The 17665-nt window shown below is 44.6% G+C and overlaps 1 protein-coding gene across 1 annotated transcript in view; it reads left to right on the forward strand.

The window, feature by feature from the left end:
* USP43 (ubiquitin specific peptidase 43) overlaps nt 1–17665 on the forward strand; it is a 35948-nt gene that overhangs the window by 3587 nt on the left and 14696 nt on the right. Inside the window, exon 2 of the mRNA XM_072112634.1 lies at nt 13323–13457. Within this exon, the coding sequence (XP_071968735.1) occupies nt 13323–13457 (135 nt within the window). The remainder of the gene's footprint in view (nt 1–13322; nt 13458–17665) is intronic.

The following is a 17665-nucleotide window of genomic DNA, read 5'->3' on the forward strand; positions in this document are numbered from 1 at the left end:
TGGACGGGTGGGCAGATGTGACCCTTTGCCTTATGCGCTGAGGTGTTTTGCGCACTGTGTGAATAGGAGACATGTAGTTGTGTCTCCGGACGCTGCTTCCTGTTGTCTTCTTCTCTTCTTCTCCCTGGATAAATATTTGGACTCTTAGTACGAGGCCTCAGTTACACTCACAAACTGGTCCGACCGCATTGCAGACATCCTGCCGATCCCCGTGGCGGCTTCTTTCGATGGCTCTCATAGTAACCTCTGAGCAGTCTCCAGGAGACGGGGGATTAGTGCCGGGCTCCAGACTGGGGAAGGAGTAGGGACTGAGGATTCTATGGATAATACACTGATACAAAAAGTTCTATGAAAAGTCGTGTCATAGGATAGAAATATATCAACTCACACTAACGGGGGGGTCAGGGCCCCGGGGCTGTATGAATATTTTGGGCCTTCATGTCAAACTTGCTAAAAAGTTTGGTTCTGGTATTTTATCTAACTTCATAGATACAGTACCAGAAACAAGCTAACTAGATATATACAGTACGTAGATGGAGATACACAGTGATAGTACCAGCACCCAGCTTACTATATAAAGTAACAGCATCCATATACTGTGACATCACTGTGTGTATTATCCTGTACTGTGACATCACTGTGTGTTTATCCCTGTACTGTGACATCGCTGTGTGTATTATCTCTGTACTGTGACATCACTGTGTGTATTATCCCTGTACTGTGACATCACTGTGTGTATTATCTCTGTACTGTGACATCACTGTGTGTGTTATGCCTGTACTGTGACATCACTGTGTGTGTTATCCCTGTACTGTGACATCACTGTGTGTATTATCCCTGTACTGTGACATCACTGTGTGTATTATCCTGTACTGTGACATCACTGTGTGTATTATGCCTGTACTGTGACATCACTGTGTGTGTTATCCCTGTAGTGTGACATCACTGTGTGTGTTATCCATGTACTGTGACATCACTGTGTGTGTTATCCCTGTACTGTGACATCACTGTGTGTATTATCCCTGTACTGTGACATCACTGTGTGTATTGTCTCTGTACTGTGACATCACTGTGTATATTATCCTTGTACTGTGACATCACTGTGTGTATTATCCCTGTACTGTGACATCACTGTGTGTATTATCCCTGTACTGTGACATCACTGTGTATATTATCCCTGTACTGTGACATCACTGTGCATATTATCCCCTGTACTGTGACATCTTTGGATCTTTGCTCCTTGCTGTCTGTGTAGACGCTCCGGGTTCTGGTTGGACCTGACACACGGCTCTGGAATGTGTGGGACTGGAGGATGAGGTTGGTGCTGGGGCTCTGCTCCTGCGTCATGGGATTGGAGTGTTTTGGCCCCTCGCTCACCCCTGAGGCAGGGAATGGAGACGACACATCTCGTCCTGTGGTCACATCCCACCTGACAATCTACAAAGAGGTCATGAAGTAGAGAAATTCCACTTAAAATGGGCAAAATACATAAATATTAATAATCAGAAGTATCTGAAGGATTAAATACACATTTGTATTAGGAAATGTTAGATATGAGCGGAATTTACCAAATCTCTGTCACCTCTGACCTGTCACCAACAGCTTGTAGTAGATAGAAAAGTGTTCACATACCAGATACCAGATGCCGGTATAACCTGGGGATCTCCTGTATACAATGATATATGTACCGCTGGTATAACCTGGGGATCTCCTGTATATAATGATATATGTACAGCCGGTATAACCTGGGGATCTCCTGTATATAATGATATATGTACAGCTGGTATAACCTGGGGATCTCCTGTATATAATGATATATGTACAGCCGGTATAACCTGGGGATCTCCTGTATATAATGATATATGTACAGCCGGTATAACCTGGACATCTCCTGTATATAGTGATATATGTACAGCCGGTATAACCTGGGGATCTCCTGTATATAATGATATATGTACAGCCGGTATAACCTGGGGATCTCCTGTATATAATGATATATGTACAGCTGGTATAACCTGGGGATCTCCTGTATACAATGATATATGTACCGCTGGTATAACCTGGGGATCTCCTGTATATAATGATATATGTACAGCCGGTATAACCTGGGGATCTCCTGTATATAATGATATATGTACAGCTGGTATAACCTGGGGATCTCCTGTATATAATGATATATGTACAGCCGGTATAACCTGGGGATCTCCTGTATATAATGATATATGTACAGCCGGTATAACCTGGACATCTCCTGTATATAGTGATATATGTACAGCCGGTATAACCTGGGGATCTCCTGTATATAATGATATATGTACAGCCGGTATAACCTGGGGATCTCCTGTATATAATGATATATGTACAGCTGGTATAACCTGGGGATCTCCTGTATATAATGATATATGTACAGCCGGTATAACCTGGGGATCTCCTGTATATAATGATATATGTACAGCCGGTATAACCTGGGGATCTCCTGTATATAATGATATATGTACAGCCGGTATAACCTGGGGATCTCCTGTATATAATGATATATGTGCAGCTGGTATAACCTGGGGATCTCCTGTATATAATGATATATGTACAGCCGGTATAACCTGGGGATCTCCTGTATATAATGATATATGTACAGCCGGTATAACCTGGGGATCTCCTGTATATAATGATATATGTACAGCCGGAATAACCTGGGGATCTCCTGTATATAATGATATATGTGCAGCTGGTATAACCTGGGGATCTCCTGTATATAATGATATATGTACAGCCGGTATAACCTGGGGATCTCCTGTATATAATGATATATGTGCAGCTGGTATAACCTGGGGATCTCCTGTATACAATGATATATGTACCGCTGGTATAACCTGGGGATCTCCTGTATATAATGATATATGTGCAGCTGGTATAACCTGGGGATCTCCTGTATATAATGATATATGTACAGCCGCTATAACCTGGGGAGCTCCTGTATATAATGATATATGTACAGCCGGTATAACCTGGGGATCTCCTGTATATAATGATATATGTACAGCCGGAATAACCTGGGGATCTCCTGTATATAATGATATATGTGCAGCTGGTATAACCTGGGGATCTCCTGTATATAATGATATATGTACAGCCGGTATAACCTGGGGATCTCCTGTATATAATGATATATGTGCAGCTGGTATAACCTGGGGATCTCCTGTATACAATGATATATGTACCGCTGGTATAACCTGGGGATCTCCTGTATATAATGATATATGTGCAGCTGGTATAACCTGGGGATCTCCTGTATATAATGATATATGTACAGCCGCTATAACCTGGGGAGCTCCTGTATATAATGATATATGTACAGCCGGTATAACCTGGGGATCTCCTGTATATAATGATATATGTACAGCCGGTATAACCTGGGGATCTCCTGTATATAATGATATATGTACAGCTGGTATAACCTGGGGATCTCCTGTATATAATGATATATGTACAGCTGGTATAACCTGGGGATCTCCTGTATATAATGATATATGTACCGCTGGTATAACCTGGGGATCTCCTGTATATAATGATATATGTACCGCTGGTATAACCTGGGGATCTCCTGTATATAATGATATATGTACAGCCCGTATAACCTGGGGATCTCCTGTATATAATGATATATGTACAGCTGGTATAACCTGGGGATCTCCTGTGTATAATGATATATGTACAGCTGGTATAACCTGGGGATCTCCTGTATATAATGATATATGTACAGCCGGTATAACCTGGGGATCTCCTGTATATAATGATATATGTACAGCTGGTATAACCTGGGGATCTCCTGTATATAATGATATATGTACAGCCGGTATAACCTGGGGATCCCCTGTATATAATGATATATGTACAGCCGGTATAACCTGGGGATCTCCTGTATATAATGATATATGTACAGCCGGTATAACCTGGGGATCTCCTGTATATAATGATATATGTACAGCCGGTATAACCTGGTGATCTCCTGTATATAATGATATATGTACAGCCGCTATAACCTGGGGATCTCCTGTATATAATGATATATGTACAGCCGCTATAACCTGGGGATCTCCTGTATATAATGATATATGTACAGCTGGTATAACCTGGGGATCTCCTGTATATAATGATATATGTACAGCCGCTATAACCTGGGGATCTCCTGTATATAATGATATATGTACAGCTGGTATAACCTGGGGATCTCCTGTATATAATGATATATGTACAGCTGGTATAACCTGGGGATCTCCTGTATATAATGATATATGTACAGCCGCTATAACCTGGGGATCTCCTGTATATAATGATATATGTACAGCCGGTATTACCTGGGGATCTACTGTATATAATGATATATGTACAGCCGGTATAACCTGGGGATCTTCTGTATATAATGATATATGTACAGCCGGTATAACCTGGGGATCTTCTGTATATAATGATATATGTACAGCCGGTATAACCGGGGGATCTCCTGTATATAATGATATATGTACAGCCGGTATAACCTGGGGATCTCCTGTATATAATGATATATGTACAGCCGGTATAACCTGGGGATCTCCTGTATATAATGATATATGTACAGCCGGTATAACCTGGGCATCTCCTGTATATAATGATATTTGTACAGCCGGTATAACCTGGGGATCTCCTGTATATAATGATATATGTACAGCCGGTATAACCTGGGCATCTCCTGTATATAATGATATATGTACAGCCGGTATAACCTGGGGATCTCCTGTATATAATTATATATGTACAGCCGGTATAACCTGGGGATCTCCTGTATATAATGATATATGTACAGCCGGTATAACCTGGGCATCTCCTGTATATAATGATATATGTACAGCCGGTATAACCTGGGGATCTCCTGTATATAATGATATATGTACAGCCGGTATAACCTGGGGATCTCCTGTATATAATGATATATGTACAGCCGGTATAACCTGGGGATCTCCTGTATATAATGATATATGTACAGCCGGTATAACCTGGGGATCTCCTGTATATAATGATATATGTACAGCCGGTATAACCTGGGGATCTCCTGTATATAATGATATATGTACAGCCGGTATAACCTGGGCATCTCCTGTATGTAATGATATATGTACAGTCGGTATAACCTGGGGATCTCCTGTATATAATGATATATGTACAGCCGGTATAACCTGGGGATCTCCTGTATATAATGATATATGTACAGCCGGTATAACCTGGGGATCTCCTGTATATAATGATATATGTACAGCCGGTATAACCTGAGGATCTCCTGTATATAATGATATATGTACAGCCGGTATAACCTGGGGATCTCCTGTATATAATGATATATGTACAGCCGGTATAACCTGGGGATCTCCTGTATATAATGATATAGGTACAGCTGGTATAACCTGGGTATATTTCTATAGAGCAGCAGTGCAGGGGTTAATGTTCTGTGCAGTGAAGAGCTGATAAACAGGTTCCAGGATACAATGCCTCAGTGTGAATGATCAGGACTGGTCTGTGGTACTTTAGTCCTCTTGGACTGATTGCCAAATTATAGTCTCCTCCTCCACCAGAGAAGGGACCTGCGGGTAATGTTGCGGCTGAGAGCAATGAACTGGTCTAACCAGGAGGGTGACTCTGTACTGGTGGATACTGGGTGTCTGGAGGAAATGACGGGTCAGGGGTCACCCTTATAGACCTCTACAGGAGCCATATCTGTCCGTCACTACCCACTCAACTCAGCAGGCTGTATCACACATGGAAGGCTTAGATACTGTGGCTCAACAGGCTGTATCACACATGGAAGGCTTAGATACTGTGGCTGAGCAGGCTGTATCACACATGAAAGGCTTAGATACTGTGGCTCAGCAGGCTGTATCACACATGGAAGGCTTAGATACTGTGGCTCAGCAGGCTGTATCACACATGGAAGGCTTAGATACTGTGGCTCAGCAGGCTGTATCACACATAGTAGGCTTAGATACAGTGGCTCAGGAGGCAGTATCACACATAGTAGGCTTAGATACAGTGGCTCAGCAGGCAGTATCACACATGGTAGGCTTAGATACTGTGGCTCAGCAGGCAGTATCACACATGGTAAGCTTAGATACTGTGGCTCATCAGGTTAGATACACATCTGTATCACATATAATAGGCTTAGATTCACACCTTAGTAGACAATGTAACACATGCCTGGTATACTGGATATTATAGCATTGTGTGTGCTTAGATACATAGGTTTAGTAGACTGTACCACAATTTATATGCTTAGATACATCATCTCAACAGACGATATGCCACGTGATCCAGGCACTAGTATGATCAGGCTTAGATACACTGTCCCCCGTGTAGCTGTGTCTGCAGGTAAGTGGTGACGTGCCTGGGGGATGAGTCGGGGGATGTGGCCTCGGTCTATATTTACCTTCCCTGCTGTCCTCTAGTGACCTGTCATTGTAGCATCTTAACCCCTAGCACTGCAGGGACTATACATCCTCAATGCCTGGTGTGGAGGGGGTGGAGCAGCACAATGGAGGGCCAGGATGTTGTAGTAGTAGTGCAGTCAGGCAGTGGCCTCCCAGCAGGTGCGGTAAGAGTCCAGGTATGTCACAGACCGGTTCTACCGAGACAGGAATGTGAACAATGGCATGTGATCCGCCTAAGAATGTTCCCACATCTACTGATACTATGTGTGTACCAGGAATAACACAGGGAGAGATACATTGTATAGAGCTGACTACGACTACCGTGCAACACAGGGGCATAGAGAGGGGGGGTCACATCTACTGATACTATGTGTGTACCAGGAATAACATAGGGAGAGATACATTGTATAGAGCTGACTACGACTACCGTACAACACAGGGGCATAGAGAGGGGGGGGGGGCACATCTACTGATACTATGTGTGTACCAGGAATAACACAGGGAGAGATACATTGTATAGAGCTGACTACGACTACCGTACAACACAGGGGCATAGAGAGGGGGGGGGGGTCACATCTACTGATACTATGTGTGTACCAGGAATAACATAGGGAGAGATACATTGTATAGAGCTGACTACGACTACCGTACAACACAGGGGCATAGAGAGGGGGGTCACATCTACTGATACTATGTGTGTACCAGGAATAACACAGGGAGAGATACATTGTATAGAGCTGACTACGACTACCGTACAACACAGGAGCATAGAGGGGGGGTCACATCTACTGATACTATGTGTGTACCAGGAATAACATAGGGATAGATACATTGTATAGAGATGACTACGACTACCGTACAACACAGGGGCATAGAGGGAGGGTCACATCTACTGATACTATGTGTGTACCAGGAATAACATAGGGAGAGATACATTGTATAGAGCTGACTACGACTACCGTACAACACAGGGGCATAGAGAGGGGGGGGGGGGTCACATCTACTGATACTATGTGTGTACCAGGAATAACATAGGGATAGATACATTGTATAGAGATGACTACGACTACCGTACAACACAGGGGCATAGAGGGAGGGTCACATCTACTGATACTATGTGTGTACCAGGAATAACATAGGGAGAGATACATTGTATAGAGCTGACTACGACTACCGTACAACACAGGGGCATAGAGAGGGGGGGGGTCACATCTACTGATACTATGTGTGTACCAGGAATAACATAGGGAGAGATACATTGTATAGAGCTGACTACGACTACCGTACAACACAGGGGCATAGAGAGGGGGGGGGTCACATCTACTGATACTATGTGTGCACCAGGAATAACATAGGGAGAGATACATTGTATAGAGCTGACTACGACTACCGTACAACACAGGGGCATAGAGAGGGGGGGTCGCATCTACTGATACTATGTGTGTACCAGGAATAACATAGGGAGAGATACATTGTATAGAGCTGACTACGACTACCGTACAACACAGGGGCATAGAGAGGGGGGGGGGGGTCACATCTACTGATACTATGTGTGTACCAGGAATAACATAGGGAGAGATACATTGTATAGAGCTGACTACGACTACCGTACAACACAGGGGCATAGAGAGGGGGGGGGGGGTCACATCTACTGATACTATGTGTGTACCAGGAATAACACAGGGAGAGATACATTGTATAGAGCTGACTACGACTACCGTACAACACAGGGGCATAGAGAGGGGGGTCACATCTACTGATACTATGTGTGTACCAGGAATAACACAGGGAGAGATACATTGTATAGAGCTGACTACGACTACCGTACAACACAGGGGCATAGAGAGGGGGGGTCGCATCTACTGATACTATGTGTGTACCAGGAATAACATAGGGATAGATACATTGTATAGAGCTGACTACGACTACCGTACAACACAGGGGCATAGAGGGAGGGTCACATCTACTGATACTATGTGTGTACCAGGAATAACATAGGGAGAGATACATTGTATAGAGATGACTACGACTACCGTACAACACAGGGGCATAGAGAGGGGGGGTCACATCTACTGATACTATGTGTGTACCAGGAATAACACAGGGAGAGATACATTGTATAGAGATGACTACGACTACCGTACAACACAGGGGCATAGAGAGGGGGGGGGGGGTCACATCTACTGATACTATGTGTGTACCAGGAATAACACAGGGAGAGATACATTGTATAGAGATGACTACGACTACCGTACAACACAGGGGCATAGAGAGGGGGGGGGGGGTCACATCTACTGATACTATGTGTGCACCAGGAATAACATAGGGAGAGATACATTGTATAGAGCTGACTACGACTACCGTACAACACAGGGGCATAGAGAGGGGGGTCACATCTACTGATACTATGTGTGTACCAGGAATAACACAGGGAGAGATACATTGTATAGAGCTGACTACGACTACCGTACAACACAGGGGAATAGAGAGGGGGGGTCGCATCTACTGATACTATGTGTGTACCAGGAATAACATAGGGAGAGATACATTGTATAGAGCTGACTACGACTACCTTAAGACACAGGGGCATAGAGAGGGGGGGGGGGGGTCACATCTACTGATACTATGTGTGTACCAGGAATAACATAGGGAGAGATACATTGTATAGAGCTGACTACGACTACCGTACAACACAGGAGCATAGAGAGGGGGGTCACATCTACTGATACTATGTGTGTACCAGGAATAACACAGGGAGAGATACATTGTATAGAGCTGACTACGACTACCGTACAACACAGGGGCATAGAGAGGGGGGGGGGGTCACATCTACTGATACTATGTGTGTACCAGGAATAACATAGGGAGAGATACATTGTATAGAGCTGACTACGACTACCTACAACACAGGGGCATAGAGAGGGGGGGGGTCACATCTACTGATACTATGTGTGTACCAGGAATAACATAGGGAGAGATACATTGTATAGAGCTGACTACGACTACCTTAAGACACAGGGGCATAGAGAGGGGGGGGGCACATCTACTGATACTATGTGTGTACCAGGAATAACATAGGGAGAGATACATTGTATAGAGCTGACTACGACTACCGTACAACACAGGGGCATAGAGAGGGGGGGGGGGGTCACATCTACTGATACTATGTGTGTACCAGGAATAACATAGGGAGAGATACATTGTATAGAGCTGACTACGACTACCGTACAACACAGGGGCATAGAGAGGGGGGTCACATCTACTGATACTATGTGTGTACCAGGAATAACATAGGGAGAGATACATTGTATAGAGCTGACTACGACTACCGTGCAACACAGGGGCATAGAGAGGGGGGGTCACATCTACTGATACTATGTGTGTACCAGGAATAACATGGGGAGAGATACATTGTATAGAGCTGACTACGACTACCGTACAACACAGGGGCATAGAGAGGGGGGGGTCACATCTACTGATACTATGTGTGTACCAGGAATAACATGGGGAGAGATACATTGTATAGAGCTGACTACGACTACCATACAACACAGGGGCATAGAGCGGGTGGGGTCACATCTACTGATACTATGTGTGTACCAGGAATAACACAGGGAGAGATACATTGTATGGAGCTGACTACGACTACCGTACAACACAGGGGCATAGAGAGGGGGGGGGTCACATCTACTGATACTATGTGTGTACCAGGAATAACATAGGGAGAGATACATTGTATGGAGCTGACTACGACTACCGTACAACACAGGGGCATAGAGAGGGGGGGGGGGTCACATCTACTGATACTATGTGTGTACCAGGAATAACACAGGGAGAGATACATTGTATAGAGCTGACTACGACTACCGTACAACACAGGGGCATAGAGAGGGGGGGGGGGGTCACATCTACTGATACTATGTGTGTACCAGGAATAACACAGGGAGAGATACATTGTATAGAGCTGACTACGACTACCGTACAACACAGGGGCATAGAGAGGGGAGGTCACATCTACTGATACTATGTGTGTACCAGGAATAACACAGGGAGAGATACATTGTATAGAGCTGACTACGACTACCGTACAACACAGGGGCATAGAGAGGGGGGGGGGGGTCACATCTACTGATACTATGTGTGTACCAGGAATAACATAGGGAGAGATACATTGTATAGAGCTGACTACGACTACCTACAACACAGGGGCATAGAGAGGGGGGGGTCACATCTACTGATACTATGTGTGTACCAGGAATAACATAGGGAGAGATACATTGTATAGAGCTGACTACGACTACCTTAAGACACAGGGGCATAGAGAGGGGGGGGGGCACATCTACTGATACTATGTGTGTACCAGGAATAACATAGGGAGAGATACATTGTATAGAGCTGACTACGACTACCGTACAACACAGGGGCATAGAGAGGGGGGGGGGGTCACATCTACTGATACTATGTGTGTACCAGGAATAACATAGGGAGAGATACATTGTATAGAGCTGACTACGACTACCGTACAACACAGGGGCATAGAGAGGGGGGTCACATCTACTGATACTATGTGTGTACCAGGAATAACATGGGGAGGGATACATTGTATAGAGCTGACTACGACTACCGTACAACACAGGGGCATAGAGAGGGGGGGGTCACATCTACTGATACTATGTGTGTACCAGGAATAACATGGGGAGAGATACATTGTATAGAGCTGACTACGACTACCATACAACACAGGGGCATAGAGCGGGTGGGGTCACATCTACTGATACTATGTGTGTACCAGGAATAACACAGGGAGAGATACATTGTATGGAGCTGACTACGACTACCGTACAACACAGGGGCATAGAGAGGGGGGGGGTCACATCTACTGATACTATGTGTGTACCAGGAATAACATAGGGAGAGATACATTGTATGGAGCTGACTACGACTACCGTACAACACAGGGGCATAGAGAGGGGGGGGGGGTCACATCTACTGATACTATGTGTGTACCAGGAATAACACAGGGAGAGATACATTGTATAGAGCTGACTACGACTACCGTACAACACAGGGGCATAGAGAGGGGGGTCACATCTACTGATACCATGTGTGTACCAGGAATAACACAGGGAGAGATACATTGTATAGAGCTGACTACGACTACCGTACAACACAGGGGCATAGAGAGGGGGGGGGGGGTCACATCTACTGATACTATGTGTGTACCAGGAATAACACAGGGAGAGATACATTGTATAGAGCTGACTACGACTACCGTACAACACAGGGGCATAGAGAGGGGGGGTCACATCTACTGATACTATGTGTGTACCAGGAATAACACAGGGAGAGATACATTGTATAGAGCTGACTACGACTACCGTACAACACAGGGGCATAGAGAGGGGGGGTCACATCTACTGATACTATGTGTGTACCAGGAATAACATGGGGAGAGATACATTGTATAGAGCTGACTACGACTACCATACAACACAGGGGCATAGAGAGGGGGGTCGCATCTACTGATACTATGTGTGTACCAGGAATAACATAGGGAGAGATACATTGTATGGAGCTGACTACGACTACCTACAACACTGGGGCATAGAGAGGGGGGGGGGGGGGTCACATCTACTGATACTATGTGTGTACCAGGAATAACATGGGGAGAGATACATTGTATAGAGCTGACTACGACTACCTACAACACAGGGGCATAGAGAGGGGGGGTCACATCTACTGATACTATGTGTGTACCAGGAATAACATAGGGAGAGATACATTGTATAGAGATGACTACGACTACCGTACAACACAGGGGCATAGAGAGGGGGGGGGTCACATCTACTGATACTATGTGTGTACCAGGAATAACATAGGGATAGATACATTGTATAGAGCTGACTACGACTACCGTACAACACAGGGGCATAGAGAGGGGGGGTCACATCTACTGATACTATGTGTGTACCAGGAATAACATAGGGAGAGATACATTGTATAGAGCTGACTACGACTACCATACAACACAGGGGCATAGAGAGGGGGGTCAGGGGGTCACATCTACTGATACCATGTGTGTACCAGGAATAACATAGGGAGGGATACATTGTATAGAGATGACTACGACTACCGTACAACACAGGGGCATAAAGAGGGGGGGGGGTGACATCTACTGATACTATGTGTGTACTAGGAATAACATAGGGAGAGATACATTGTATAGAGCTGACTACGACTACCGTACAACACAGGGGCATAGAGAGGGGGTCGCATCTACTGATACTATGTGTGTACCAGGAATAACATAGGGAGAGATACATTGTATAGAGATGACTACGACTACCATACAACACAGGGGCATAGAGAGGGGGGGGGGGGTCACATCTACTGATACTATGTGTGTACCAGGAATAACATAGGGAGTGATACATTGTATAGAGATGACTACGACTACCATACAACACAGGGGCATAGAGAGGGGGGTCAGGGGGTCACATCTACTGATACCATGTGTGTACCAGGAATAACATAGGGAGAGATACATTGTATAGAGCTGACTACGACTACCTTAAGACACAGGGGCATATAATGGGGCCCCTACAGTATTACACACCCCAATATCATATGGGATGCCTCCTAACTGTATATAAGAATACTTATTGCACCTGCACAGGGTAACCCCTTCCATATAATGAGGGGGCATATGGTCACCATGTGATACCGGCTTTGATGGGAGGCTGCCATGTGGGCAACAAGACCAACATAGAACATGGACACCATCGGCAATGAATTTTAGATACAGGTATCTGATTGACCCGCTGTAGTTTTCGTGTTCCCCTAATCGGTGACTTCTCTTCTCTTATTCAGAATGTCGTGGCCAAGTACGGCTCCCAGTTTCGAGGGAATTCTCAGCACGATGCCCTGGAATTTCTTCTGTGGCTACTGGACCGCGTCCATGAAGATCTCAACTCACCGTCTCAGAGATCCAAAAACTCCCTCAAGGTCAGTCTACTGGGGCTTACAACAAATGTGTCTCCATGTGGCCTTGTAGGTAACGTTAAGCCTTTATTTTACCAGTAAAATTTGGGGAAATTTTTAGATTGGACACAAATTTTCAGACCTAAAAATTTTGCAAAAATTTTGTGGGAAAATAAAGGCTCAGGTGGCTCAGGCCACATTGAGGCAGATTTTTAGGCTGAATACTTGTATTAATTCTGTTTGTTCCCTATGGGGTCATAGGGACACCTTTGGTCTAAGCCGGGCACTTTTTATGTTTTTTAGATTTTTGTGTAAACGGCTTATACTTTTTTAGTAGCTATATGTTTTGTTCTTGTCTTTCATAAAGCTCCATGTTCTTCCTTCAATCATATGGAGTCACCAGATCCTAATCCTCTTTTAATTATAATTTGGGATGTTTTTGAATCCATCTTAATTGGCTCCTGCAAATCCTCCTCTAACAAATCTGTTAATCAGCAGGAAAATAGAGGAGGGGGAGACGAGTTCCTTACATTGTTGGATTGAAAACAGACCTTACCCATATGAGTAACATGAAGCCCCCAGACTACAGTACCAAAACTGTAACAGGGGCCCGGAAAACCAGAGGTCTAGGTTCCAGGTCAGGGTGTGGACCCCCTATAATTATGCCTCTTACTTCCAAAATTGTATGTATATGTAAAAAAAAATCTTATATTATTGCTCTCTACCTAAGGTGAGGTGATGTTACTTTTACCCAAATTTTTGGAAAATTTTTGAAAACAAATTAAAAAATAATTTTTAGACCCTTTTATATTATATACACAACGAGCCCAAGAGTGATTTTTGCTGTAGCGATGGATATTATTGTATATGACTCTTTTTGTAACTTTTTTATATTTATTTTTGACAAAAACAAAAATTGTCTTTGGAACTCCGTGCCGGTTTATTATGTTTGTATTCGCTAACAGAAACAAAAAATTGTTCCCCCAAAAATTCACAAACGTCTTCCATTTCATGTCATCCTATTATTGTCACATGGGCGATTTCTTGTACAAGCAGCCGGGTCAGAACATGACGAGGTTGCGGGAAAGCGATTTAAGAAGCGAGTGGCTCTTCACATCCATTAGTCTCGGTCCTCGCTGTGTTTCTCGCCCCCCGGCGGTGTAGGAGACGTGTGTCAGTGTAATGTTCGTCTCCACTGATCACATCAGGAACATATGGCGATACTGCTGTGTGCGCTAAAATCCCCTCCGACGCTCTTACGAGAACCTGTTTAAAAAATCATGTACCAGGATGTGAGCTCGAGTTCACCGTCGGGCCGAGCTGCGGTCACGAAGCGTCTGCGGGTTGCCATGTGGACGGCTGGCTTGCAACGGTGCAAAAGATTCCATAACCCCTTCCCTGCTGGGTGCTTAGGCCAATGTAAGTGGTGCAGGTCACCTTCATTCCTGGATGTGTAGGGGTTAATGTTGAAGTGATGAATTATTGAACATTCTCCTGTGCAATCTTCCAGGCTGCTGGACTCGCCCTTCATCATTCCAAATTCACGGCTTCCGTTGATATTTTTTAAGTTTCCTCTTGAGCCTCTTCGTCTTAGATTCCGTGTCGGAGTTGGGGAGTCCTATGACCCACATCAGACACTTGATCTAAAAAAAACTGAAGGTCTTGGAAAGTTCCAACTGAAACCTTTTTGGAATATTTTCGTTAACCTGATTCAAAAACATTCTCTTTGGTCTTTAAGTTGCTTCGTCCCTATCTAGAGAAGTGGGACCTCAACAGGCGCCAACCTGGCCGGAGGGAGTTTGAGATCATCAGATCTTTTTGGGGTTTCAGTTGTGAGTTGACAACGTTGGACTAATTTGTCTTCATGAATGGTTCCACTGGCCAGGAGTTGGTTTTGGGATCCAAGTGTAAAGTTTTTGACCTAAGCCATCACTAGGGCCCAATTAAGGATCTTTCAGGACTATAAGGAAGTAGATTGACATGTCAACTATAAACATGTCTAGAGTTCCAGGTCCATCTTGATGTCTAATCTTGGTTTTGACCCATGGTTACCCTTCAGTGGACTTTCCATAGGGGCCAAAATGAGGAGGAAACATCCCTAAGGGGTCATGTCTTCTTTCTCATGGACTTGTGACTATGTCAAGTTGGGTGACATGGCATTGGACCCTTATGGCTTTGCCACCAACTCCGATTTACCAGAGCTTTAAATATAGACTGGGTTATGGTGTTCAGCCCACCTCAGTCACTGGGTCAAATAAGACGCCATAGATGGCTTTATCCATTCACACCACATAGCGATATTCTTTGGGCCCAACCTCCCTTGATGGACCTGGATTATCTGAAATTTTTTTGATTATCAGCCATTGACCATTTTTGGAATTCTCTTTCTTCTCGAATGGTCCCACTGAATATTGAGATTGGGTTTATAATCCAAATCGAAATTTGTTGTACTGAACCATCTTTAGAACCCAGGTTTGGACCATTTAACACAATGGGGACGGTGGTGGAAATTTCAGCCATAGTTTTTGGCTTTGGTTTCTACAATTTATGTAGAAGAACTACCGGCTTCCGACTTGCCATTCGGTGTACGGGTTGACCCATGAACTTTTGCACAGGTGTCAAAATGATTGGAGAACCTACAAGAGGGCCTGTTTTTTGGTTCATAGAGCAAGTGGTACATTTTTAGATTTTTGCTGTGGTCTACATAGTATAAGGTCCCGGTTTTGGAGTCTCTACTCTTCAGGCCCTGGGTGCATTATGGGTGACATGACTCATTCTCGATGTGACCTGCATTCTGTATTCAGTGCTGTGTAGACATGACCTCCACTGTGAATAGCCGAGCTGACCACGTCGTCCCTGGGTCCACGCCCTGGGATTAGGCAGAGGATCAGGACAATGGAGGCTCGGTCAGGCGTGTAACACGGAATCACATTGTACCTGTCACCTCTAAGCTTGGGGTCACTTCCGCGCAGGGTTAAGTGTCGCAGCAGGAAGCTCTTTAGACCGCGGGATTTGGGAGATGTAACTACTTAATGCCTGGATTTATTTTTTATCATGGTCATTTAAAAAAAAAAAAAAATTATGCCTTGTGCCAAAAAAGATCTACGGCCTTAACCCTTTGCCTTGCATAACACTGTGGATGATTCCTTAGCCAATCGTTTGCCGACATTTGTGGTTGCTTTGCTGAAGAAAGGTCGATTTGGTTTTTTTTTTTTAGTATTTTTTAGTATTTAGTCATATACTTTACACAACTATATAATAATATACAAAGTCCGTAATTTTTTTCCTCCATCTGTCATCTTTGGCCGTCACACTCGGTCACGTGGTCGCCGCCTCCTTCCTGGGTATATATTGACTCTGTAAACAATTGTTCCTTCCAGACTTTGTGGGCAGGGAGAGAAGTGTCTATCTGTACGGCCCCCAGCCGTTCTCTCACTACCTGGATACTGCACCAATGACCTCTGGTCTGAAGAGCTGACGCTCTATTTCCAGTGCTGCAGGGATGTGGCCTGAAGGAAGACACTTCCATTACTCTGACTATTAATAATGTATGGTCTGTGCTGGTAAAGTGTGAACCGCACGCGATGGAACATTCTGGAGATGGGGAGGTTGTTCCACCCTTAAAGGGGTTTTCCAACAGGTGTCTGATAAAAGCGGATGCCCCAAAGTTTTCTGTATGAGCAGAGGTGTCGTGCTAAAGTGCAATCACACAACCCTTCATATCTATGAGTCTGACGGACGGGGCACCCTTAGAGGTGATGACCAGTGGTCACACAGGGGGCGTCACCATACATTTACTTGGAGACCTCCTGCTATATTGAGGATAGCCTCTAATATAATTCAAAAATACTGACCACAATAAGAGCAGGAATCAAAAATACCAACAGCCATAGGGACGGAACTCAAAAATACTGGTCACAATAGGGGGTGGGACTCAAATATAGATAATAATAGGGGTTGGGGCTCATAAATACCAAACGCAATGGAAGCAGGACACAAAAATAGTGACCACAATAGGGTAGGACTGGTCACAATAGGGGCGGGATTACAAAGTACCCAACACAATAGTAGCACAACTCAAAAATACCAACAGCAACAGGGGCGGGACACAAAGATACTGGTCACAATAGGGACGGGACACAAAGATACTGGTCACAATAGGGGCGGGACACAAAGATACTGGTCACAATAGGGGCAGGGCACAAAGATACTGGTCACAATAGGGGCGGGAC

The sequence above is a fragment of the Engystomops pustulosus genome, chromosome 6 (genome assembly GCF_040894005.1).
Source record: "Engystomops pustulosus chromosome 6, aEngPut4.maternal, whole genome shotgun sequence".
In the NCBI taxonomy this organism is placed as follows: domain Eukaryota; kingdom Metazoa; phylum Chordata; class Amphibia; order Anura; family Leptodactylidae; genus Engystomops; species Engystomops pustulosus.